This window comes from Drosophila ananassae (assembly GCF_017639315.1).
Source record: "Drosophila ananassae strain 14024-0371.13 chromosome 4 unlocalized genomic scaffold, ASM1763931v2 tig00000054, whole genome shotgun sequence".
NCBI lineage: Eukaryota > Metazoa > Arthropoda > Insecta > Diptera > Drosophilidae > Drosophila > Drosophila ananassae.
In genome coordinates, this window is record NW_025319037.1 from 5,613,930 (window position 1) to 5,641,153 (window position 27,224).

At 39.7% G+C, this 27,224-nt stretch overlaps 1 protein-coding gene across 1 annotated transcript; it reads left to right on the forward strand.

The window, feature by feature from the left end:
• Positions 1 to 22,636: 22,636 nt before the first annotated feature.
• LOC6501779 (anion exchange protein 4) lies at positions 22,637 to 23,958 on the forward strand. Its single transcript, XM_032455884.1, has one exon. The coding sequence runs from the start codon at positions 22,655 to 22,657 to the stop codon at positions 23,180 to 23,182; it is 528 nt and encodes a 175-aa protein (XP_032311775.1). The 5' UTR covers positions 22,637 to 22,654; the 3' UTR covers positions 23,183 to 23,958.
• Positions 23,959 to 27,224: the final 3,266 nt, after the last annotated feature.

Genomic DNA, 27,224 nt, shown 5'->3' on the forward strand with positions numbered 1-27,224 from the left:
AAATATGTTTCGATGGTGGGATCACCTGCAAGGGTTTTGGTGCCGCCGCAACTAGTACAGCGGCATCAGTACGTACCGGGGGTCCGGACGGTTGATTGTCCTGTTTGGTGACTGTTACAGGGGTTTGAAATATTGGGTCTGGGATCACTTGAAGCGATGCCACAGAGGACATATCGGACAATTGCTCATTAATCCTCAGATATTCGGAAGCCGAATTTTTCTCAGGTCCGGCCCTTGGGGTGGCCAGAGATATAAGCGGCTGCATAACTGTCGGCTGAGCAGGCTGAAGATTATTCACTAATAGAGTATTTTTACGCTTTGGAGACTCGTTTAGTAGTTGAAGACTACTAAACTGTGTATCGAGCGCACAGAGTTGGTCATTGATTTTTCGAAAACCACTAATCAACTCCTTGAATCCGCTTTTTGTCTGCCTCATGAACGATCTCATTTCGTCCTGAACAGCACGACAACCGTCACAGCAAAAGTGGAGACCAGACCTACGCGAGATTGCATCCGAAACTGAGGCCGTGAACCCGGCACACTTAGCGTGTAAAACGTTTTCACAGAGCCAGCAATGGATGGTAGGCTGGGAAGACGAGATTGTCTTATTGCAAGACTTTAATGCACAGACCAATTTAAATTCCATAATTATTAAGATTTTAAATAATTAATTTATTAAAAATTATTAAAATTTCCATAAATAATTTATTGATAGTATTGATGAACCTTGAACCACTGTACCAGGGAAACAAAAGGGGGAGATTAAAGAGAGCAGTTAGTGCGAGTTAGTAAAATGAAAAGAAATAGAGATAAGAATCTCTATTGAGCGAGAAATAGGAGCAATAGAATAGAAGCAACACCGTAAGAGATAAAGAAGAAGAGCAGGGCTATGTTTGGAAGAAAAATTTATAATGTTATAATTTTACCTCCAAATATATCACTGCACACGCGAAGCGATACGGATCTATGAATTGCAATATTTTATTATTTTTATTTTTTTTAAGTGAATAGAAATAAACACCGATTGTTTATGCAAATCTAATAAGCAATTTTATGACAACGCAACGCGCACAAAAAAAACACGTCCGTCCGCTTTGAGATAAAGAAAAGAAGTTGCATATCCGATTTTTAAGCTGTGCGAAGTCCTAAAAGAATTGGTAGTTTCTGTGGCCAATTCGCTTGGTTTTTGCACATTATGGCAGCTTTTAGTGTTCGATGCCAGCGTTCGATGATTGTGGTAATAGTCCAATAAGATCCAGATTGATGTGCTCGAATCTATGGTTGGGTAGTGTGAAGTGTTGAAGAGGTGAGCAAACGTGACGGGTGATTTTTGATCTTTGGCAAAGAATGCAGTGCTTTACGAACTCGGAGATTTCTTTGTTCATGGAGGTCCAAAGGAATCGTTGTTTTAAAAGTTTTATAGTTGCCTTAACTCCACCGTGTGCAATGTTGTGTAGCTTCTCAATGATTTTGTTTCTAAACGACTGTGGTATGAAAGGCCGTACGCTAAAAGTAGATACATCGCAAATTAGTGAGTGGTGTGTTTGAGGAATATTTACTGCTTTTAACTGAAGCGTGCTGGTGTTGGAATTGAGTAGTTTTTGGAGTTCTGGACAGCGTAATTGCGCATCGCTTATTTCATTATAATTAATGGAATTATCTCCGATGGCTTCGATGCGGGAAAGCGTATCTGCGGTTGTATTTTCGTCTCCTGCTACGTGTGTTATAGATGTGGTGAATTGTCCTATGAAATCCAATTGGCGAAGTTGTCGCGGGGATGCTTTTTCGGGTTTTTGATCGAAGGCGTATACTAAGGGTTTGTGGTCTGTACGGATGTGAAAAACCCTGCCTTCCAGCATGTGGCGGAAATGTTTTATTCCGAGGTAAATTGCTAGGGGTTCCCGATCGTATGTGGTTTATTTTCGTTGTGTTTCTGAGAGCCTAATGCTGAAGAATCCCATTTAGCCAATAGCCAATTTGTGCCAATATTGCAGCTTGTGCTAAAGAATTTTTGCAACTGTTGAATTTGTCGATTGTTTCTGTTGTCCTGTTGATTGGAGTGGAATCGATTTTCTTATTACCTGGTATAAGCTGCACCAGTGGAGCTTGATGTTGAATAGCATTGGGGAGGAATCGTCTATAAAAGTTGATCATTGCGAGGAATCTTCGTAATTCTTTGGCCACCTTGGGTAAGGGGAAATTTATAATGGCTTTTACCTTGGTTTGAAGAGGTTTAATACCCTGATGGTTAATTTTGTATCCTAAGAACTCAATTAATTCTTTTCCGAAACTACATTTTCTGGGGTTTATCGTGAGATAGTACTCTCGCAGTTTCTCGAAAACTTGGCGCAGATGGATATGATGTTGTTGAATGTTGGCCGATGCGACTGCTATATCGTCGACGTAAACAAAGACAAAGTCTAAATCCCTGAATGCTGTATGCATATAGCGTTGAAATGTTTGAGCTGCGTTACACAGTCCAAATGTCATGTGTGTGAATTCAAACAGACCAAATGGAGTTGTTATGGCTGTTTTAGGGATGTCTTTAGGTTCTATTGGGATTTGATTGTATGCGCGGTTGAGATCGATCTTGGAGAAAATAGTTTTTCCATAGAACACGTGTGTGCAATCTTGTATGTTTGGTAGCGGATACCGGTCCGGTATGGTTTGCGCATTGACGGCGTGGTAGTCACCGCATGGTCTCCATTCACCAGTAGGTTTTCGTACCATGTGTAAAGGTTAAGCATATGGGCTTTTAGAAGGTCTGCATACTCGCATGTCCATTAAATATTGGAACTCGTTCTTTGCTGCTCGGAGTTTCTCTGTGGTCAGTCTTCGTAGTCGCGCGAAGGGTGGTGCTGCTTTGGTGTCGATGACGTGGGTGACGCTAGTCGTTGACGATGGACGATGTGTGATTGTGTTGAATTGTGTGATGTCTTTGAATTCCTCCAACAGTTGAGCGAATGCGTTGGATGTGTTGAATGTTTTAATAATTGATGAATTTTGATGTCTGTGGATACCACAGCATGTCAAGCGTGTTTTGACATCAACTAACTTAGCCTCCTCGAAGTTTACAAGGAGGTTGTAGTGGTGTAGAAAATCGGATCCAATGATTGGAGTATTGGTATCAGCAATAACAAAGTTCCAAGTGTAAGGACGACGTAGCCCTAGGTCCAGTGTCAAGCCGTATGTTTTTATTTCTGTGCCGTTCGCTTCAAAGAGTGTATGGCGATTGGCGTTTTGTATATTCTTGTGAATAGTACTGTATGGAATGATCGAAACGTCGGCTCCTGTATCGACTAAAAATTTTCTACCAGATTGGGCGTCTGGTACTAAAAGTCGGTTGCAGTAAGAAATTCTGTGAACATTGATTTAAAATGCTTGATGATAAGAAGAGGCGAAATTACTTAATCCGTCAAGGCTGCCTCCTGATCCTCTGACGGTTGCATTTAGTTTTTTTGGTCGTCCTCGTTGAACACTGTAAAGGAGCATGGTTGGCTGCAACGCTGTGGTACCAACACAGTTGTTGGGACGATCTATCGTTAGAAGGTGCATTGTTGCGGTAATAATTTTGGGGTCGCTGATTATTTCTGCCTCACGTTGGATTGTGATTTAGTAACTGTCCCAGTTTGTTGTTAATCTGCTGCAGAGCCATGTCGTTATCGTCGAGTCGTTTGGTCAGCGTTATGACGCGTTCTTCTTGATGAGACTGCTGTTGTTTGTTTTTTGAAAAAGCATATACGTGGTCAGCCGCATCGTCGTTTAAGGAATCCATAACTGCATCGGCTGCTTTTGCCAGTTGTGAGAGTTTGGTCTGCGGTGAGCTTCCTATCATGCCGACAATTACCGCGCGCACGGCAGGAGGCAAACGTTTGATCCAGTAGAGTCGTACTACTGATTCGTCGCAGGTTGCCTTAGTTTGCTGCAGTTGGCAGAGTAAGTAGCTTGGGCGGCTGTCGAAGAACTGAATTCCAGTTGCGAGTCTGCCCAAACGTACCATTTCCGAGTCCGTAAACTTTGAAATGATCGCTTCCTTTAAGGTGGAATAAGGGGCTGTTTCGGGTGGATTGTTCACAAGATCGTGTACTTGTTCCAGGTATTTGGGGTCTGCGTAGGCGATGACTGCAGCGAACTTTTCCTGTTCTTTTCGTGCACCAAGTCCTTGTAGTGCGAACCAACTTTCTAACTTCGTGAAGAACATTTATATGTTTGTGATTGATTGTAAATTTGGGAACGGCATCTTTCCAAATACGGATTGGATCATGGCTGAGCTAGTGAATTGCGCAGCGTCTTGCGCGTCAGCGAAGTCTTCGTTTTCGGCCATGTTGTGAAATACTTGTGTGTATGTACTCAAGACTTTGATGTGATTTGGAAATTGTTCTAGTTGTCGAGGGTCACCAATTATGGAGACTTATATGCTCCAAATAAATATAGCCACGTTGGTTAATAACTATTAATATTTATTAAAGATAGGGTGGATACAAAGATTTGGTTTAATGTCTAGGTTGTGAATATTAAGACTTCTTGAAGAGTGAAGCTTATTGTAGCGAGTAGTCATTCAGTATGCCCAAAGGGTTTTTTGATACCATGGCGAAAAAGTATTTATTCGTTGCTATTTTAAATTGTGTCGGTTGACTCGCCACAAAAGTTTGTCTGATGAAACAAAGATCCAGACTTAAAAAAACATTTTGTAAGCTCTAGATTTCCTGTTCTTAAGACGAGGTAGGTGTTTATTAAACCATGGCGGCTTAGTTGATGAAGACGATGAAACTACAGAAACAAATTTGTCCAAGGCGTAAACATCATAAAAAGAATCAGTAGCAGCATCAATAGAGTTAAAAGATGAAAGATATTCCCAGTCAAATCTAGCTAAATGATTGCGAAGAGCATTGTAATCCGTTTTTCGGAAACATTTAGTACGATACTGAGCCTTATAGTTAGCATGTATATTAGAAACCAATAGTGTAGGATGGTGTACGTCCTCAGAAAGCGATAGTGGTGAAGAACGATTTACAGTCACAGAGGATATCCTATTACAGAAAATAAGGTCTAGAGATCTGCAAAGTGTGTTAAGGATGGGGTTAATTTGGAAAAGAGCAATTTCAATTGATGCATCAATAAAGTCGTTATGACAACTGGAATGCAAGGAATTGTCATCTTCACACAGGATCCAGGAGATTTTGGGAAGGTTGAAATCACCCATAATTAGGACAAAATCAGAGTCACTGACTAATGATAGAACGAACTTAATAGCCTCAAGGTGGTGAAAATATACTGTATCCTCAACCGATGGAGGTATATAGGAACAGGTCATGAAAATATGAGTCGGTCCAACAGCTATTTTTAAAGCGATAATCTTGATTCCAAACTGATTCGGGAAAGAGATTAGTTCAGCTGAGAATTTATTATTAACAGCAATGAGGACACCACCACCGAAAGATGGCCTATCCATTCGAAACGCAGTGTACTTTGAAACAAAAATTTCATAATCAGAGAAAGAGGAATTAAGCCAGGTTTCAGTAAGTGCAATAGCATCAAAATGAAAAGAAGCACTCTTAGTAAAAAATTGGCTCAATTTACCCAGAAAACTTCGAACGTTTTGGTAGCAGCAAGAAAATACGTTATTACTCAGTTTTTCGGAGCTGAATCGGCATAGTTGGGATTTAAAGGATCTTTGGCTAAAAATTCATGAATAATACTGTGCTCAGGCCAGGCTGACGGATCAAGTGCTTTTTCAAATTAGGATTTAGGAATTACAATTTTGAAAGAGGATATACTACGCTTATGTTTAAAATTAAAGGTGCCAGTGACTTAAAGACCGCTAATTCATTAGGAGCTACCTTAAGATGGTTTAAGAGGTGACTCCTGACATCATCCACAATTTCATCCGGCATGAGGCGGGATACAAATAAAGCTTTACGAGGTGCAACAGCTCTAAGCGAAAGCCCAGAGGATCTTAACACAGGCGCCACACCGGTGAGAGGCCTAGGAGACGGTGCCACAGGAACCTGACGATTCCATTGGCTGACTTGGTGAATGGATCACTTCCACAGGCACAACAGTAGGCGATAAAGTATTAGGCGTTAAAACAGTATCCGAATGAATCGCATGAGAGGCAGGAGTACCCAATAAAGTGACCCCCATCGGGTTGTTGTTTGGAATTTTTCTCCTTGGAGATTCACTTAATAACTTGAGACCAAGCAATTGGGTCTCAAGAGTAAGGAATTGCTCATTAACTGCAGAAAATTCCACTTAATTATCTACATTAATTATACAAGAGTTTTGTTGCTTATCCTTTTATTTAAAGTATTGCTAACTGTGTGAATCGCCTGTCCAGAAGTTACTTTAATATTCTATATATTATGTGTTCTTTTTTAAATAATTGAAGATCTATATATACAAAAAAACAACTGATATAATATAAAAAACATTTTGAAGCGGTAAAATACCGACGACGAACCTGCATGCGAAACTCAAACTATCTGATATCAATCTTAGTGACGAACATACGCTATATAGGTATACAAAATTGCATTTTAAAAATAATCTTCTTCAGCACGTGCAAGAAAAACAACAAAAAATCAAGCACGTACCGAATAAGAATATTTTTTATATGCAATTTTGTACACATATGTATATAGCACTTTTTCGTCACAAAAAATTGATGTCAGATATTTTGGGTTTCGCGTGGAAAGTCTCTACCTTAAACTTACCTACCTACCTTAAACCCTCTAACTTAAATTTGGTGTTTTTTAAGTTAGAGGGTTGGGACTTTGTGCCATTTCCGATCATTCAGTTATATGACATCTATAAGATATAGTCGGCCGATACTGGCCGTTCCGAATTATAGTCGTCCGTTCCGACTAAGTTTGAAGTAGAAAACTTTAAAACTGAGAGACTAGTTTGCGTAGAAACAAACAGACGGACATGCTTATATCGACTGAAGAGTTGATCCCCATTAAGAACATGTATACTTTATAGGTTCAGAGGCGACTCCATCACAGCGTTTCACACTTTTGACCAACATTAGAATAATTTCTGCAAGGCTATAGAAACAAAATTATGAAAAATCCAAAGTTGTTTAGAGAAATGAAAGAGTTTTTATTTTACTTTTCTACTGGATTTTTTCATTTGTTAGTTTCAGAACACGCAAACGAATGGAAAAATACTTCGACGTTAGTTTAATTAAAAATTCTCTTTAGAAAGTAATTTAATGAAAATGTACCATTAAGTCATTTCCATTAATTCATAAATTAAGTAATTTTCTGAAGATACGTTTAGCAAATTGGCCATGAAATAAATAAAGAGGTAATTTTCATGCCTGTGGATATTTAATTATTTTATTTGCACTTTAGCTTTATTGCGGATTATTTCAAGAGATGTGATACAACTGTATTGACTGGTAATGTTAATTTTATGATTGTGAATCGACCAAGTCTTATAAAATGGTTAGACCCTAGCTAAATTGTTAACATCCTTTGAAATTGTTGATAAGAAATTTTAACAATTAGTTTAAATTGTACAGCTAAAACTTATGATAAACTAAACTAAAAAACTCTTTTTCTTTATAGCGAACGGTCGTCTGATTTCCTTATTAAAAAATTTTTTTTGTTAATAATAAAACCATAATAAAACCGGCCATAAAACACGGCCGGTTGGTCTGACCATCTGTCCGTATGATCGTGTGAATCGCAGAGACTATAAGACATAGAGCTACAAAGTCAAGTTTGTTTTAAGAAGTTGCCACGCCTCTATCGCCCACAAAAATGGAAAATTTCTGTAGCGCCACTTGAGGAAAATATTTAAAACAATATAGCTAACTTCGGGTAGAGCCGAAGTTTATTTTCCCTTGCAGTGAAAAAAAATCTTTATTTTATTTTAAACTTTATTCTATTACAAAGCCGTTTTATTTTCGTTTTGAGTTCACACCGACTTTATCCTTAAGGAAAGTCTCAAACTGCAACTGCCACATAATTAGGGAGCAGCGTTTATATAGGGATCTGATAGGTTCCACATTAAGGAAGCCGAGAGAGCTGCTTAGGGATCTGGCTGATCAATAATTCTCTTTGTTTAATTACTCTTAAAAGACAAGTGCGTTCTGTGTCTTGAATGTACTTGTTTTTATGACTAATGAAATTTGATTTTGAACGTGAGAACGTTCTGAATTTGGGGTTGGAAATGAATTGATTAGTCTAGTAGTCCGTAGTTTCATTTTTCATTATACCCTTGAAGAGGGTATGAAATTTTGGTCAAAACGCAGTGAAGAAGACATCTCCGACCCAAAAAGTATATATATTCTTGATCAGGATCACCTCCTGAGTCGATATAAGCATGTCCGTCTGTCTGTCCGTTTGTCGGCTTCTACGAAAACTAGTCTCTCAGTTTTAAAGCTATCGAGTCAAAACTTTGCATACATCCTTCTTTTCTTTTTCTTTTTCAGGTATTATATAAGTCGGAACGGCCGGCAATATAACATGTTCCATACATGTTAAAGAACGATCGGCATTGGCATAACTTTGCTGTTTTTTAAGTTAGAAAGATGGTACAGATTCTACTTTGGACAAAATAACCTGATTTTCCAAATTTTATAAGGATCGGCCGACTATATCCTATAGCTGCCATATAACTCGTTACGTGAAGTCATTGGTCTATGCCAATAAGCCGGCGACGTTGCAAGAGCTCAGAGCCAATATTGAACGCGAAATTGCTGGAATTTCGACCGATTTATGCGAAAAAGTGGTTGAAAATTGGGTTGGGCACGTGCACGCGGTGGTCATGTGAAAGAAATCGATTTTCATAATTAAATATATATGTTTAAATTTGATAATAAAAAAAAAAGAGAGGAAAGCTAACTTCGGGCGGAGCCGATGTTTATATATCCTTGCAGTTGTGGGGCAGGGTGCAGGTGGAACCCAACAAATTGACCGCCGTCTGGTTGTTGTTCGGAATTTTTCTCCGTGGAGATTCGTGGAGAATAGCTTGAGACCAAGAAATTGAGTCTCAAATGTAAGGAATTTCTCATTAAGTTCAGAAAATTGCTTACAGACATCTAGAAAACCATTTCTCGTCTGCTTCATGAAGGTCCGCATCTCAGTCTCAATCTCTCTACAGGCAATACAAGACCATGACAGACCAATATTCTTTGTGATAAGATCACTTATACGTCCATTGTGCCCACCTCCAGCACATTTAATATGTGAGCAGTTATTGCAAAGCCAACAGGACAGATTCGAGTCACCAGTGGTCCTCCAAACTCGCATTTCTTAGCAGTGCAAATTAGACTCATTATTGACTGAGATTTGTTCACTGTAGTGAGAGCGAGAAGAGATCAATTGGAAATTTGTGGTAGAGAGGCACGTTCGGATCAGGCACATCGAAGAGAAGACGTAACAAAAGAGATACGCCGTGACGAATAACCGCTTCAGAGTAACAATGATGTAACGGGATTACTCGACCGGAGTATAGAACTCACGAAGGGAATATATATATGAAAATTCGAAGAGCGCGGCAGAAATAATATTGAAGATGATACCAACAGATGTTGGTATGAAGTTGATGAAGATGAGGCCAACTATATACGATCCGCTATATATCTAATAATATAAGTTGCGTGGCGCCACCTTACGGACCGCGACTCAACTGCACGGGTATAAAAACTTCGGCTCCGCCCGAAGTTAGCTTTCCTGTCTCGTTTTTGTATTGATTTTAACTTTTGGGCTTCTCTGGGATTTTCTTTTGCCGTAGATTTAAACTTTGTATTGAATATTGGGGCATTTAATTAGCTATTGGGGGCTTTCTATTAACTTAGCTTTTAACTTTTTATTGGTTAGTAGAGCTATTAAGTAGGTATTGGGGCTTTTATTTTACCTTTTAACTTAGATTTTATATCATATTTTATTGTAAACTAATTTAAATTTCTAGATAACGGACTCTTGTTAATAAGAGCACTTATGGATGACCCCTTGCCATCCTCGCGAGGTACCTGGACTTTAGGTATTGGTTTAGGCGACACCCTACACCCGCTCCGAGCCGTCCATCAGCAACGCACAGATTGAACCAGACAATATTTTTCGCCTACTCTTTTCTCTGTGGTGATCGTATGACTAGGAAAACAAAACTGCTAACTATTTGATGAGCTTTTGGGCGTTGAATATGTCGACTGCTGGGGCTCCTGGTGTTCTTCGCTGCCAGATTCACAGGGACACAATTTAGCGCTGACGGCCCCTATAACTGCCGTCCCCTATAAAAAAAAATAAACGCCTGAATGTACTGCACCCCACCGATTTGGACTCACCCATGAGGGTTCTGTAACACACCGAAATTTTCACTTTTACTGAATGGGTTTACTTTTACTGGATACGTAAATGTTTGTGTGGTAAGCTCTATACTTGTGGTGGATTCTTATCTTATTATAACATTTCTCGTGTATCTTCGCCGGATATATATGACAGAAATACATCCGCGCAGGTCGAGAGTTTGGTTAAAAAAGAAACACGAAATTTTCGAACTCGGTTGCTACAAAATGGCTTGCGGTTTTGAAACCCCACTACCACACCCCCCCGCTAACATCAGACTTGGTGGTAAACCCAACAAAGCTGATCCCGCCAGGCCTATAGCCGCAGATCCTTTGCATGGTAGCGACCAACTAGTTTACCTTGCAGGTCCTCACTATCGTAGTAAGGATTTCCTATCTTCTGACGGACCCATGCCTTTACAGAAGCAGGACCTAATTTCCCGATGGAGTAGGAAATCTCATGCGATCTAACAATCTATATATATATATAATATAACAATCTATATTAACGCCATCTCGTTTTTCTGACAGCATAACTGCCTTATTATGAGCTAGCTCATAATATGAATGGCATGAATGGCTGTGAGCTTATGGGTAATTCGTGTGCCTACATTGTGTGCCGTTATCCGAAATTCTTCTTTCATTTATTTCATTTCCACAGACGTCTCCATTTTGTTTATTTTAAAAAAATAAATTTGAAGAAGTGATATAGGACTATGAATATTGTGATGTTTCCACTCCGTGACCGCGTGTATGGTCCCAAAAAATCGATGTATAAACGCTGAAAGAATCATTGCGATTCTGGCGCTTTCCCCAAGGGAGCTCTTAACGGACAGTTTTGAGCTTTCGTAGCTTTGCGAGTATCACAATTACTTCTCTAGCGTCTTATGCACGCCTCCATGAGCCGCAAGGGGGTGATCGTGTGCATTTTTCAGAACCTTGTCTACCAGCTGTAACGGTACCCACAGTTTCCAGATATAAACATCATGAACAGGCGTGCTCTGAGCGTCGATAAACAAAGTTATCCACAACCTTTAAGTCGGGAACCAGGCTTAAATACTCTGGGCCTTGAAAATGTTCGGACGTTACATCGACCAGCGAACCATGCGAAGCGTCAATACTCGCTATTTCGTCTTCGTTGATCCTTGACAGAGCATCTGGAACAACGTTAAGTGATCCTCGCCGATGCTCAATTTTAAATTTAAGTCCCTGAAGTTTAAGAGCCCATCTCGCTAAACGGGAAGTGAGGTCCGGTAAGCTCATTAACCACTTTAGCGAGGCATAGTCGGTAATTATTGTAAAGTCCTGACCTTCTACATAGGGACAAAATCTTTTCACGCATTATTATCGCCATTGCTGCGAAGCGCACACAAATCCTTAGTGACTTTCCAGAATCTTTTTAATCTATTTGTATTTCGTGATTTATTTTTAGCTTCAAATTTCTTCAGACAAGTTGGTTTATTGCTAATGTTTCTAAAAATATTGATTTTCTGATGCCATCCCTCTACATGAACAATCAGGTGTGAATGAGACCTTGACAGGACTTTTCTTATCGTGACTTATAGTTCCTCGTTTTCGGTAATTTTCGGTAACTGAGTCTGTTGAACACTCCGAGAACGAGCGGCTTGGGTGTACAGCGGCCTGTTTTTTTGGCACTTTTGGCATGCCGGTATATAAGTGTTGTGTGCCCCACATCCGCAACAAAACACTTTACGAGGAGCCGTGCAATTATGGTATCTGAGGCCCTCCTTTCTACAGTTCCAGCATGTTAATGCCATTGCTTCGATGGCCCCCTCTTCGTCCTCACATAATTCCGATTCAGACTCTTTCTGCTGATCTTAAAGAAGTTCTGAGACATGGCTTTCAAATGGAGAACTCTTTTTATAAATCTGATCCCGTTTTACTTCCTCTAGAAAGCATTCTCGCCTCCTTTGAGATCGACTCCGTTGGGACATTTAAAATTTCGTGTCTGATCTCAGCTCGCAAATTTCGCCGTAAAATCTATATTAAAGATTTTTCATCTAAAGGGAAGTCTAAACTATCCGTTAATTGAACCACGGCGTCATACAACGAGTCATAACTCTCTTTTTCTTTCTGTTTCCGATCTCTAATTATTTCTCGTATATCCACATCCGTTCCAGTATCCCTGAATTGACGACGAAGTGCGGCACAATATTCGGTCCACTTTACAGATGGCACCGATTTATTTTATCGCCAGTAAAAGTCGTTAGCTTTACCGTCAAACAAAGTACTTACGTTGCCACACATAACACCGGTGTTTGACCGGTTAAAGCGTGTACCCTATAAATGAAATTTTCTACGCTTATGCCTCCTGTATCTCCACTAAACCGCAGTTTCTATCCATTTATTATATGCGCACCTTATCTAGCCTTTGTGAAAGTTCTGTGGCGCTTGACTTCGGAGAAATGTTAGCCTGCTCTAAATTTTGCCCTGCATTCACCTGGGCAGCATCTATGACAAGAAGCTGATCAAGTAAAGGACTTGAGCCCTATGAAGTGGCTGTTGGGGAATTTTGGCTGCTAGGTTCGACTGAATCATGAGGGACAATTTCTCTGTTAGCTGCGTTAGCAACTCGTTTTGCATACCTTTAACAGCATCTAATACCATCCTTTGTAAATCCTCACCCCAATACTACACATTGCCTAAAGATCCACTTCCGAAATTGTGGCCAGACTTTTGCTCGTTATCCTGCAATCTTGACTTGCTAGACCTTTAGCTACTTCACCTATTCCTCGCTAGTTTATGCGCGGTTAGCTAAAAACTATTTTATCGTAATTGGCCAAAATCCAAAATGCTTTACTATTACAGTTTAACACAAATTAAGGAGACAGCTGTATCAAATCTTTCCCCATGGTGAGGTTTTACTATTTCTGAAAAATGTAAACACTGCATTCCAATGCGACTGAAAGTTGACACGGCTGACTAAGAAATAGAGATGGAAATAAAAAGAAAGGTTTGTTTGTTTTGCCATTGAGTGAGCTTCACTGTACAGTCAGGCAAGGTATACATTTTTAGAGTTAAAGCCTAACATAATATTTTGTTTTCAAACAACTGCTTTTAGGTATGTGTTATTAATTATTTTCAGGATTTACAAAAATTAATATTTATTAATAAAAATTTAGAAATAGAAATATAATATTTATTTGTTGCAATTAATTAGAATTATTTTAAAAAATTTCATTATTCGAACGTTTTTATATGCTGCGATTATTTATTTACCCTATTCATATGCTTTCTTTTTATTTCAACTCTATTTTTTTCATTTGAAGCGTTAATTTTATTTTTATCGTTTTAATTTAATTTTTCTTCATTTCACATTACGGTTCTAAGTCGAGATGGCATGTATATGCAAAAGAAAATGTGACCATTTGGTAGACTTTGGCTCACCTGGGATACTTCAACGTTGAAAGCGCTTCCAAATGTCGGGGTGTCATAAAAAGTCTGTAAACAAATGCAATCCAAAGCGACTCGTGAAAACTACTTTATCAGCACATACACCCACATCGATACCCAACAGAATTGAGTTTTATCTTATGGTATCTAAATATGGTATCTAAATTCGCCTTCTTCTAAGCGAACTTCTTTCTTGTTTCTAAAATTAACCTTTTCCAAAGCACTTCACATTTTTTTTGTTTTCTTTTTGTTTTAACATGCGGGCATTTTTACTTAATTTTAACCTATATTTTAAACTATTTTAAACTGATTTTATTTTTGTATTGATTGAACTTATAGGCTTCTGTGGGATTTTCTTTTACCGTAGATTTTAACTTTGTATTGAGTGTTGGGGCATTTAATTAGCTATTGGGGCTTTCTTTTAACTTTTAACTTAGCTTTTAACTTTTTATTGGTTAGTAAAGCTATAAAGTAGGTATTGGGGCTTTTATTTTACCTTTTAACTTAGATTTTATATAATATTTTATTGTAAATTAATTTAAATTTCTAGATAACTGACTCTTGTTAATAAGAGCACTTATGGATGACCCCTTGCCATCCTCGCGAGGTACCAGGACTTTAGGTATTGGTTTAGGCGAAATTGACTCCGAGCCGTCCATCAGCAATGCGCAGATTGAACCAGACAATATTTTTCGCCTTTTCTCTGTGGTGACTAGGGAAACAAAACTGCAATCTATTTGATGAGCTTTTGGGCGTTGATTATGTCGACTTCTGGGTATGCTGCTGTAAATTTTTGTGTGGTAAGCTCTATACTTGTGGTGGATTCTTATGTTGTTATAACATTTCTCGTGTATCTTCGCCGGATATATATGGCAGAAATACATCCGCGCAGGTCGAGAGTTTGGTTAAAAAAGAAACACGAGATTTTCGAACTCGGTTGCTACAAAATGGCTTGCTGCCAGGGCTAGACTTCAGATACTCATAAAATGCTAAGGCAGACCTGCCTTATCCCTTACGCCTAATGTTGCCAATTTACTGACCATACCGCCCGTTAGGTGGCGCTGGTATAAACCCGACTCCAGTATTACAGATTCAAAACACGACATAATGACAGACGAGGTAGCTGCCCAACAGGCATACATACATTAAAGCCATTTCAAATGCTATTCCTGAATTTGACGACCAAAAAATTCGAATAAGTACGAGATAATTCAAACTCCTGTAACAGTCACCAAACAGGGTAATAAACCGACCGGACCCCCGGTACGCACTGATGCCGCAGTATTAGTTACGGCGGCACCAAAACCCTTGCAGGTGATCCCACCATCAAAACACATTTTTGTTTCCCGGCTTGCCCCTGATACTTCGGAGATTGATATCTCGGCTTACATCAAAGCCAAAGCAAAAGCCGACATAAAGGTGGTGGATATTACAAAATTCAAATATTCTTACACCAGGCACACGTCATCTTTCAAAATACGTGTGCCCTTGCAGATGTTCAAGACGATCTGTTCCGCCAGCTTTTGGCCAGAGAACATTTTCGTCCAAGAACATCAGCCAAGTACGGTGAAAAAAAAGATAACCAAACCTGTGGGTGTAAAACTCCCACATGTTAAGGCCACTGATCAACCTTCCACCTCATCTTCCTCAATCTCAAAAAACTAATGTCTTCATTAACACTTACCTATCAGAATACAAGAGGGTTACGTAGTAAACTTCCCAAACTGTATTCTGATAGTTCTTCTTTTGCATCCCACATTATTGTATTTACAGAAACTTGGTTAAAGCCGGAGATCTTAAGCTCCGAAGTTTTTCCTAGTAGGTACACCACTTTTAGATGTGATAGAACTTTGCGAAGGGGAGGAGGAGTGCTAATTTCTGTAGACTCCAAATTCGCTTCTGAAGAAGTAAAATCACAAGAGTTTGGTGACATTGAATTTCTTTGCATCAAAATCACTTTGTCCGATCAATCTTTGTATGTTACCTGTTCGTACATACCACCTTCGTCCGAACCGCCAACATACTGGCAACATTTGTCCGCTATTCGTTTGGTTTTCGATCGTCTGTCTGATGGTGACCAGCTGATAGCTCTGGGTGACTTTAATATCCCAGAACTTATGTGGTCAAATGTTGATAATTCACCGTCTTTACAGCTTAACTCCCACCATGACTTCCCTGAGGGCATGTTCGACATGTCACTCGGGCAAATTAACCACGTTAGAAATTCTTTAGGTCGGCTGTTAGACTTATGTTTCCTTTCTGATCCTGATGGAATTACTCTTTCCAGAACTTTGCCCCTTTCTAACCCTGAGGATCCATATCATCCCACTCTTGAGGTTTCAATCGAAAATAATTACTTTTTTGACCTTAAGTCTACAGTTAAATCTCAGAAAGTTCGTTTCTTTCGTAAGGCTGACTTTATGAAATTAAACAAGTTAATTTTGGAATTTGATTGGTCTGATTTACTGGCATGCGAGGATATAAACATCGCATTACAAAAATTTTATTACACTTTGAACATATTTTTCGACGCTTGCGTGCCGTGGAAATATCCGTCCGCTTCAACGAATCCGCCTTGGTATACAAGGCACCTTATAAATTTAAAGAATAGTATGAGTAGACTTTTAAACAAACATAGATTATCTGGCTGTACAGTTAGTTATTCAAGATACTTAGTAGCTCGGTCCAATTTCACCGTGCATAACGCAGAATGTTATAGGAGTTATATTCGCCGCTGCAGGATTCAGTTTACTCAGGATCCGAAGCAGTTTTATAACTTTGTAAACACTAAGCGTAAACATGTATCTTTTCCCCCACTGCTTACGTTTGAGAACTCTTATGCGAACACCGATCAGGCAATGGCCGATCTCTTTGCACAGTTTTTTCAAACTACCTATTCACCTAGCAGCAGTTTAACTCAGCCTTACACTTATAATATCCAATCAGCCAACCTTATATTTTGCCCATCTTTCGATCAAAGTGGTGTGTTATCGGATCTTCTTAAGGTTAAGCCCGTGTATTCGCCAGGCCCTGATGGAGTACCAGGCTGTGTTCTGAAGTACTGCGCCGAGGCACTGTGCAAACCGCTTGTTAAACTCTTTAATCTATCGCTGGAAACTTCGATCTTTCCCTTTATGTGGAAGGAATCCTTCATTATTCCGCTGCATAAAAAAGGGAAAAAATCCGACGCTGCTAATTATAGAGGCATCTCTAAATTGTCAGCAATTCCAAAGCTCACTGAAAGAAAAGTTCAAAAGCTCTGATCTACCAGACTTTCAAGTCATGGATGGTTATATTTGCCACCGAACCGAGTTTTCTGATAACAGCCATGCGGATGATCGTTGGAAACTGTTAGTTCCCAATTCACTGCGTGTCGGAGTTATATATGCAGCACACGATCAGCCGGCTTCAGCTCATTGTGGCATAGCCAAATGCTTAGATCAGATTAGGCGAAGATTCTATTGGCCCAACATGGTAACAGACGTTCGAAATTATATCAAAAACTGTCAGGTGTGTCAAACGACCAAAGTACCAAACCGACCTTTAAAGCCACCAATGGGAGCTCGTACAACAACGGAACGACCTTTCCAACGTTTGTACATCGATTTCATAGGACCATTCCCTAGAACAAAAAGAGGTAACATAGGCATATTGATTATCCTCGACCATTTCTCAAAATTTACATTTTTGAAAGCTGTTAAGAAGTTCACCTCAAGGACAGTAATAGATATCCAAAAGGAGGACATATTTACATGTTTTGGAGTGCCCGAAATTATCGTTAGTGATAACGGAACTCAATTCAAGAGCCGCGAAATCACTGACTTCCTTTCTCATTTTGGTGTGCAACAAATCTTCACTGGTGTATATGCCCCACAGTCTAATGCAGCGGAACGCGTAAAAAGGTCAATAAACGCAGCCCTTAGAGCTTATATCAAAACAGACCAACGCGAGTGGGATACTTTCTTAAGTAGCATAAATGCCGCTCTTAGAAATTCCATCCACCAATCGATAGGAATTTCACCTTATTTCGCAGTTTTCGGCCAACACATGCTTAATCACGGCCAAGATTTTAAGCTGTTACGTAATCTAAACCTTCTATCCGAAGGCAGTGCTAGATTACCCAGAGCTGACGAATTCCAACAAATCGGATCGAACATACTTATATAGATAAGTATGTGTCGAAAGCCTACGAACGAAATAAACGAAGCTACGATCTGAGATGTCGACCGCAAACCTTTGAGGTAGGGCAAAATGTCATCAAAAGAAATTTCTTGTTAAGCAAGGCAGCTGAAAATTTTAACGCCAAGCTTGCCCCAGTTGGAATGAGAGCTCGAATCAAGAAGACACTAGGCCAATCTTGTTACTTGCTGGAGGACATGAATGGCAAGGAAATAGGGAAATACCATGCCAAAGATATTTGGTAACTGGGTACTCGCTTAGTGTTATCCAGTTTCAATGCAAGGGTGTTCCCTCGATTCAAACTGTAGGGGAGGGGTGTGTAGCGAGCACCCTATATAAAAATACAAAATACTTGACTTCCTAGGCAGGCCAATATTTCTTACCCTTAGTGTATGGAGAGAGAAGGGAGAAACCAATTTGAAAGAGACATACGCAAAGCCCTGTTACCCACGCATCCACTGACCAAAAGTAGGTAGAAAATCATTCGATCTTACCATTAGGTTGGGAAGCTTTAGTGCAGCAGGGAATGGCTGTACATACCCTCTCTTTCCTTTACCCAAATTTCCTCTCTTTATCTTAAAGCGGACGGACGTGTTTTTTTTGTGCGCACTACGTTTTTGTAAAATTTGCAATAAGCTTTCTATAAACAATCGGTGTTTATTTCTTTACCGATATAAAAACAAATTGCAATTCTTTAGATCCGTATCGCTTCGCGTGTGCAGTGATATATTTGGAAGTCAAATAATAATTTATTTAACTTACTTTCCAAACATAGCCCTGCTCTGCTTCTTCATCTCCTACGGTGTTGTTGCTATTCTTTTGCTTCTACTCTCGCTCAATAGAGATTCTTATCTCTATTTCTTTAAATCTTACTAACTTGCACTAACTGCTCTCTTTAATCTCCCCTTCTCTTTTCCTTGGTACAGTGGTTCAAGGTTCCTCATTAATAAAATCAAATAATATTTTTAAATTAATTATTAATTTTTTTAATAATTTTTAATAAATTAATTATTTAATTTTAAATAATTTTTAATAAATTAATTATTTAAATTTTTAATAATTATGGATTTTAAATTGGTCTGTGCATTAAAGTCTTGCAATAAGACAATCTCGTCTTCCCAGCCTACCATCCATTGCTGTTTCTGTGAAAACGTTTTACACGCTAGGTGTGCCGGGTTCACGGCCTCAGTTTCGGATGCAATCTCGCGTAGGTCTGGTCTCCACTTTTGCTGTGATGGTTGTCGTGCTGTTCAGGACGAAATGAGGTCGTTCATGAGGCAGACTAAAAGCGGTTTCAAGGAGTTGATTAGTGGTTTTCGAAAAATCAATGACCAACTCTGTGCGCTTGATACACAGTTTAGTAGCCTTCAACTACTAAATGAGTCTCCAAAGCGTAAGAAATCCGCTTTTAGTGATGTGCTCGGGTCGAATAATCTTCAGCCTGCTCAGCCGACAACTATGCAGCCGCTTATATCTCTGGCCACCCCAAGGGCCGGACCTGAGAAAAATTCGGCTTCCGAATGTCTCAAGTCTCAGAAAGTTCGTTTCTTTCGTAAGGCTGACTTTACGAAATTAAATAAGTTAATTTTGGAATTTGATTGGTCTGATTTACTGGCATGCGAGGATATAAACATCGCATTACAAAAATTTCGCCAGGCCCTGATGGAGTACCAGGCTGTGTTCTGAAGTACTGCGCCGAGGCACTGTGCAAACCGCTTGTTAAACTCTTTAATCTATCGCTGGAAACTTCGATCTTTCCCCTTATGTGGAAGGATTCCTTCATTATTCCGCTGCATAAAAAAGGGAAAAAATCCGACGCTGCTAATTATAGAGGCATCTCTAAATTGTCAGCAATTCCAAAGCTTTTTGAAAAACTTATCACTCCACATTTGCAACACCTATGTAGTTCAATAATAACTCCGTGCCAGCATGGCTTCATGAAGCGCCGCTCCACCACTACCAACTTATTGGAGCTAACATCTTTTATCACGGATGGCTTCCGGAATGGCTTACAAACAGACGTCATATACACTGACTTCAGTAAAGCATTTGACTCTGTTAACCATTCGCTTCTTATAAGTAAACTCAGTCTTTTGGGATTCCCAACTGATCTTCTTATGTGGATTTCGAGCTACTTATCAGGGAGAACCCAACGTGTTTTCTTTAAAGATGTTACCTCGCGTTTAGTCCGCGCCACATCGGGGGTGCCCCAAGGAAGCCATCTTGGACCCCTACTTTTTACTCTGTTTATTAACGACTTGCCCCTTGCCTTAACTAATTCACTTGTACTTATGTACGCTGATGACGTTAAGCTATGCCTTCAGTATAAATTCACTAGCGCCCAGTCTAGACTTCAATCCGATTTGGATAAACTTCAAAATTGGTGTTTAGCAAATAACCTAAAGCTTAATGGATCGAAATGTAAACTTATGTCTTTTTACCGATCTAGTCCTCACCAGGCTATGTACTTTCTCTATGGGAACGCCTTAGAACGATTAACTCAGGTTAACGATCTAGGTGTCCTATTAGATTTGAAACTTAAATTTACCGACCATATATCTACCATGGTTAATAAAGCTATGGGTGTGCTTGGTTTTATTAAAAGATGGTCAAAAGAATTTAATGACCCGTACATAACTAAAACGTTATATACATCACTGGTCCGTCCGATTCTTGAGTATGGATCGTGTGTCTGGAGTCCTCAATATGGAGTACACCAAGATCACATTGAATCTGTACAAAAAAACTTCCTTACTTTTGCTCTTAGGGGACTTAATTGGGATGCAAATCTTTACCTCCCCTCTTATCATAGTAGACTTTTACTAATCAACTTACCAACATTAACAAATCGTAGAACGATGCTGGGTGTCATGTTTTTATATAATCTTATTTATGGAAATATAGACAGCCAGCATTTACTAACACGTTTAAACTTTAACATTCCTAGTAGAAGGACCAGAAACTTTCGTCCTCTACTCCTCAGCCATTGTAGTTCGACATATGCCCAACACGATCCGTTCAGGGTATTATGTTCGGACTACAATGGTCTCTACCACATCTTATCACTTTGCTCTACTAACAATCTTAAATCGCTTATATTAACCGCCTTATCTATGCAACACTCTTCCTCGTAATATCTTTCTCCTAATCCTCGCTTATCTATCTCGGATCTATTCCCGCGATTCGAGCCGTACGTTACGCGGCAGCGTCCCTCGGTCGGTTGGACGGGAGGTGGGCTGTACGTATGCAGTGGGAACCGCGCAAAAAAAAAAAAAAAAAATAAATCGAATATGTTCCCAGCAGTACCAATCGCCCCGGAATCACCCTGGATTCACCCTGGATCCGCCCGGATCACCCTGGAATCCAACCGGAAAGCTAGAACAAGCGACCCGGAATTTTGTACTGAAATTTTTGAAAATGTCCCAGCAGTACTGAAATTCCTGGCCCTGGATTTCAGGCATGAATCAGCCTTGAATCCGCCCGGATTTCGAATCCGGATTCCGGCGTGAAAATTGTCTCGAAATCGCCCCTGATTCAGACCTGAATTTCAGAGCGGAATCAGGCCCGAAAAGAAAGCATGATTCCGCTCTAAAAATCGTGGCTAAATCAGGTCGCATTCATGACCCAAAATTAAAGAAAAAAATTTCGCCTTAAAATCTTCTAATTTGATAATCATTATTTTTTATGAATTCCTTAAAAATTGCTGTTAATATATGTTGTAAACTAAATTAATATGTTAAGTAACATTACATTATTAATATTGAAAACTATATTTAATAATTACTCACCCTGGGATTCGAACCTTAGTGCTTTTGTATACTAGACCGACATGCACGCCTCTAAGCTATCAAGGAATCGCGCGTATTTTGTGACTGACTATAATATACCTCTACAAATTTGCATGTTTAAAACAATCTCAATTATTAAGAATCCCCGTTTAAAAAAAAGTATTGAATATAACAGTTTATTTTGAGACTGCAATATTAAAATAAAATGAAAGTAAACAAAAATCAACTCATAATAAAGACTTTTCCGCTCGGAATCGAACCCACGACCTTACGATTAACAGGCAGATACCTTAATCATTGAACCATGGGGTGAAAGTTTTCCGGGCAAAATATTTAGAATGACTAGAAAATATTAGTGATTAATAACTAATATCGAATATGCATAATTTCGAACTCTAGCAGCAGCAGAGGGCCGGCAGAATTAGTTCGCCTACTTTGTTTTGACGTTCGAAGAGCAAACCTTATTGAATTGTTTTTGTTTTTCGATCGAAATTTGACATTCGGGCCGGAAAAGTCGGAGCCAGGAATTTCAGTACTGCTGGGAGAGGACATTTTCAAAAATTTCAGTACAAAATTCCGGGCCGCTTGTTCTAGCTTTCCGGTTGGATTCCGGGGTGATCCGGGGTGAATCCATGGTGATTCCGGGGCGATTGGTACTGCTGGGAAAAACTGAGATTAAAAAATGATGAACCAGTATACATAAAAAATTATCGAAACCTACATAGTCATGTGAATGAAATACAAAAGCAAGTAGGAAAGTTAATCTCCGAAGGGATTGTTGAACCATCCGTATCCGAATATAAAAGCCATTGATACTTGTTCCTAAGAAACCATACCCCGGGTCAGAAGTAAAGAAATGGCGGTTAGTGATTGACTATCGCCAGATAAAAAATTACCATCTGATAAATTTCCACTACCTGGAATTGATGATATTTTGGATCAACTAGGTCGAGCTAAATACTTCTCATGCCTTGACTTAATGTCAGGATTCCATCAAATTGAACTAGAAAAAAGTTCCAGAGATATAACGTCTTTTTCAACCAGCAACGGCTCATATCGCTTTACACTATTACCTTTTGGATTAAAAATAGCTCCTAACTCATTTCTACTCCTAACTCGCGTTCATCTGTTCACAGTTATCCAACTAGCCTGTCTCATTATCCTCTGGCTGATCAAGTCCTTCTCGCAGTCCTTAATCCTGTTCCCACTGATGTTGGTGGTGATGATTGGAATAAGGAAGGCATTGGACTTGGGATTCACGCGGCGTGAGCTGAAGATCTTGGACGATATAATGCCGGAGATGACGAAGAGGGCGGCGGCCGATGATCTCCACAAACTGGACGCTGAGGTGGGCTTATTGGCGAGAATGTTTCCGTTCGGAAAGGGCCGTCGGGGCCGGGTGGTGAACAAGCCCCCTGGTCCTGGTGGTGATACGGGCAGTGCTGTGGGTCTGGGCCTCAACAAGTGCACCACATCAAATGCAAATGAGAAGGAGTTCGAGGCATAAAGCAGTCTTCTCAAGTAGAGAGCAACCACAAACAGCACACCTACACTCCTTCAAGCACAAGGGCACAACACAACTCACACAACCACAAATAACAACACAAAAAAAAGGAAAATCATAGAAAAACAAAATCCCACGGACCAGTGCTGTCTATTTCATTTGCGTTTGCAGTGCTGCCCAGTCCACAGCACAAAAAAGAACGAGCCATCGTTCGAATTCCGATAAAATCGCTTATTTCGATTTTTGGATTAATTTTCATTTTGTCGGGCCTGTTACATTTCTTCAAACTACAACTATAGTTTATATAGTCCATTTATATGCATTATTATCTGTTATACACGTTTTTATCATGTCTTTAACAGTATTTTGTAAATGTTTTTCTCCTTCTTTCCTCCATTTTAATTTAAAATGATCGCATGCAGCTATTTTGCATTTTGATTTTTATATATACGATTATTTTTGATAAACTTGTTTATACTATTTTCTGATCTTATGGTAAAACTCAAGCTTTTAGACCACTTGTAAATGCAAAACCCACTAAACAAAAATTAAAACAAAAGAGAAACTATCTGTTTTTATGTAGTGCAAGAAAAATTAATCATAATATGTTATCTATGCGAACCTACTCTAAAAACTACTCTTACCCTCTATATATATATAATATGATATTTATAAATGTAAATGAAACCCTAGCCTAAGTCATAATTAGTCAAGCGTTTACACTGTACAACAAGTACCTTAATGTATTAAACGGAACCAGTTATGTTATTTTATAGTCATCGGGTTTAGAGTTCCAGTAACTAACCAGCGACAAAAAGCATACACGTAATTGTAGTGAAAATTCCTGTAAAAAAAATTGCAAGGGCGAAATCCAAAATTGCGACACAAAACAAAAAACCTAAACAAATTTCCGAGAATGATGACTATTGCATTCTCTGGACTAGAACCTTCTCAAGCATTACTTTATATGGATGACTTAATGGTAATCGGTTGTTCCGAAAAACATATGCTTAAGAACTTAAAAGATGTTTTTGAGAAATGTAGGAAACACAACATGAATTCACATCCAGAAAAATGTTCATTTTTTACGCATGAAGTGACTTTTCTAGGCCATAAATGCATTGATAAAGGAAAACTTCCAGACGAGAAGACGCTAGACGTTTCGTAGCATATTGTAACTATTATAGACGTTTTATAAAAAACTTCGCCGACTATTCAAGGCACATAACAAGATTATGTAAAAGGAATGGCCCTTTTCAATGGACGGATCAAAATGCATTCCAATATTTAAAAACAAAAACTGTTTGGTACATTCTTAGCTACAATACTCAGATTTTACTAAAGAATTCTGTATAATCACAGATGCAAGTAAGCAAGCGTTTGGAGCGGTTTTAACTCAAAACCATAATGGTCTCCAACTTTCCATTTCATACGCATCAAGAGCATTTACAAAAGGAGAAAGTAACAAGTGTACTACTGAGCAGGAACTAGATCACTAGAAAAATCAGCCAACTAAAACTGGCACCGTGGGAAAATATCTTTGATCTAATATCAATCGATACTTTCAAAAATATGGGCAACAGAACATTAAAATCGTTAAGAGTAGCGCTACTCAACCCGGTGACCCAAAAAACAAGATTAAAAGAAAACAAAAATGGAAAACTAACTTCGGGCGGAGCCGAAGTTAATATACCCTTGCAGTTGTGCCATTTCCGATCGTTCAGTTATATGACGGCTATAGGATATAGTAGGCCGATCCTTATGAAATATTTTAGCTAAATATAATATGTGTGGAAAGTCCCAACCCTTCATCTTAAAAAAAACAGATTAAAGATTAAAAGAAAACAAGAAAGGAAAGCTAACTTCGGGCGGAGTCGAAAATCATAAACATGTCAGAAAGAGAAATTTATATCGCGTACAAAGACCCCATTAACAATTACTGATACACCTATAAATGTTTTCAACAGAGTGATAGTGGACACTATTGGTCCATTACCAAAATCAGAAGATGGCAATGAATATGTAGTTACGTTAATATGTGACTTAACAAAATATCTTCTTTTCATACCAGTTGCAAATAAGAACGCAAATACTGTCCCTAAAGCAATTTTTGAATCATTTATTTTGAAGTACAGTCCAATGAAGACGTTCATTAGGAACATGGGAACAGAATACAAGAATTCAATTATAAATGTGTTGAGCGATCAGCGTTTTGATAGCGACCGAATTAAAGACGATATTCAATTGTTTATATTAAATTTATTGAGCTAATTCCGCACAATAAAACAATTAGCGGCCCGTCAATAACCACTCCCCAAAATACAACAAGAAGAAGTACCGCTTTGGCGCAGAAGCTCTTCCAAAGCTCCCAAAAGCGCATGCGCTACAAAATGACAACAAAGTGCATGCGAATCTGGGAGACAAAAGAGAAGATTAAATGCCGCTGCAGATAAACAAATTATCAATATTCTAATTAGCCTATCTGGTGGCTACTTAGCCCAACATCCTCCCCCCTATTGAAGGGTGGGCCTTCAATAACAATTTTGGAAGGGCAGCAGACACATCTTTTAAGGGATATTTCACGGGTTGCGTAGTTTCATTAAGAAGATTAAGAACTCACAGGGCGAAAAATGCACACCAAGTTCTTCCAAACCCTTGACCATGCATTGCTCCCCCAATAGAGCAATACGGGAATCGAGTTCTCCTAACGAATGCAGGGGGTCCGAAACGTTGATTCTTCTCCTCTTCTCCTTCTGCATAGGGCAATCCAGCCTCCAGCGATAGTCCATTGCGTCTAGAAACCACCCATCCGAATAGTGTATTTTGGGCAACTGGGAGGATTTGGCCAACTGACAATAGGTTGAAGAAAAGGCTGGCTCCAATTAGCAGGTCCACACCCTGCGGTCTGTGGAAGTTGGGATCAGCCAGCGCTATGCCGTGAGGAATCTTCCATTTCGAAATATCAATTTTAAGGCTGGGCTGACAGTCCGCAATATGAGACACTATAACCGCCTCTAGGTTCGCACAATATGTGGTTAGTCGAGACTTCACACACACATTAACGGATGATCCATCCGTAGCAAACTCAGTGCCGCCGAGACCGGCGACCGCTACACAGCTTTTGGTGCGACGAAGCTGAAGTTGACTTGCCAGCCGCGATGAGATAAGGTGAACTTGTGAACCAGAGTCCAATAACACTCTGCAAGGCAGGAAGGCACCTGATCGACCACGGATGAGGATATTGGCGGTTGGCAGAAGCACTTCAGTAGGGCGATCATGCGTCAAGACCGTGTTGATTGACTGGGAAGATGGGGTAGCAACGGCAACACCAGCGGCGGAAACCAAGCCTCGTAGTGGTGGGAAATCGTTAGAGCTGGGCAGCTGCCCGCAATGGTGCAACAAAGCATGATGTCGGCGATTGCATGTTGGGCAACGGGCAGCTGAACATCCGCGTGCAAAATGACCATCCTTCAAACATACAAAGCAGCGGGTCAGCCGTCGGACTTCGTCGTACCGTTGACTAAGTGGCAAGGCAATGAAGCTGGGACATGTAGGAAACGCGTGTGCCAAATCACCCCACAGGGCGCATAGAGCTGAACGGGCGTTGATAATCATGCACGACGATCGGTTATTCGAAGATCTCCCTCGGCCCACTTGGTTAGCTGGTGGATACGCAGCCAATCAAAAAGTCGACACATTCAAGAGTCCGGCACCTTTGCTCCAATAATCGTGCCATGGACTCCCAAGACGGAAGGCTGTCGTTGTTTCCGGCGAGAGTGTCTTCCCACTTAGCTTTTGTGGCAGGATCCAATTTCTGTAGGACAATCTGGATGAGCAAGCATCCTTGGATCTCGTCTGCTGATCCGGAACTCATGAGAGCCCGCATATGCCCATTGAACCGATCCGATAGCTCCCGCAACGTAGCAACAGAACCTGGCTCGAGCACACGAAGCTGCAGGATCTCGTTGATGTGAGACTGGAAAATTAATCGACGATTACTAAACCGATTGCGCAAAAGGTCAAGAGCCACATCGAAGTTCGCGTC

Bases quoted from the DNA above. Each gene is read 5' to 3' on its own strand.
- LOC6501779 (XM_032455884.1), top strand. From the start codon at position 22,655: ATGTCAGGATTCCATCAAATTGAACTAGAAAAAAGTTCCAGAGATATA.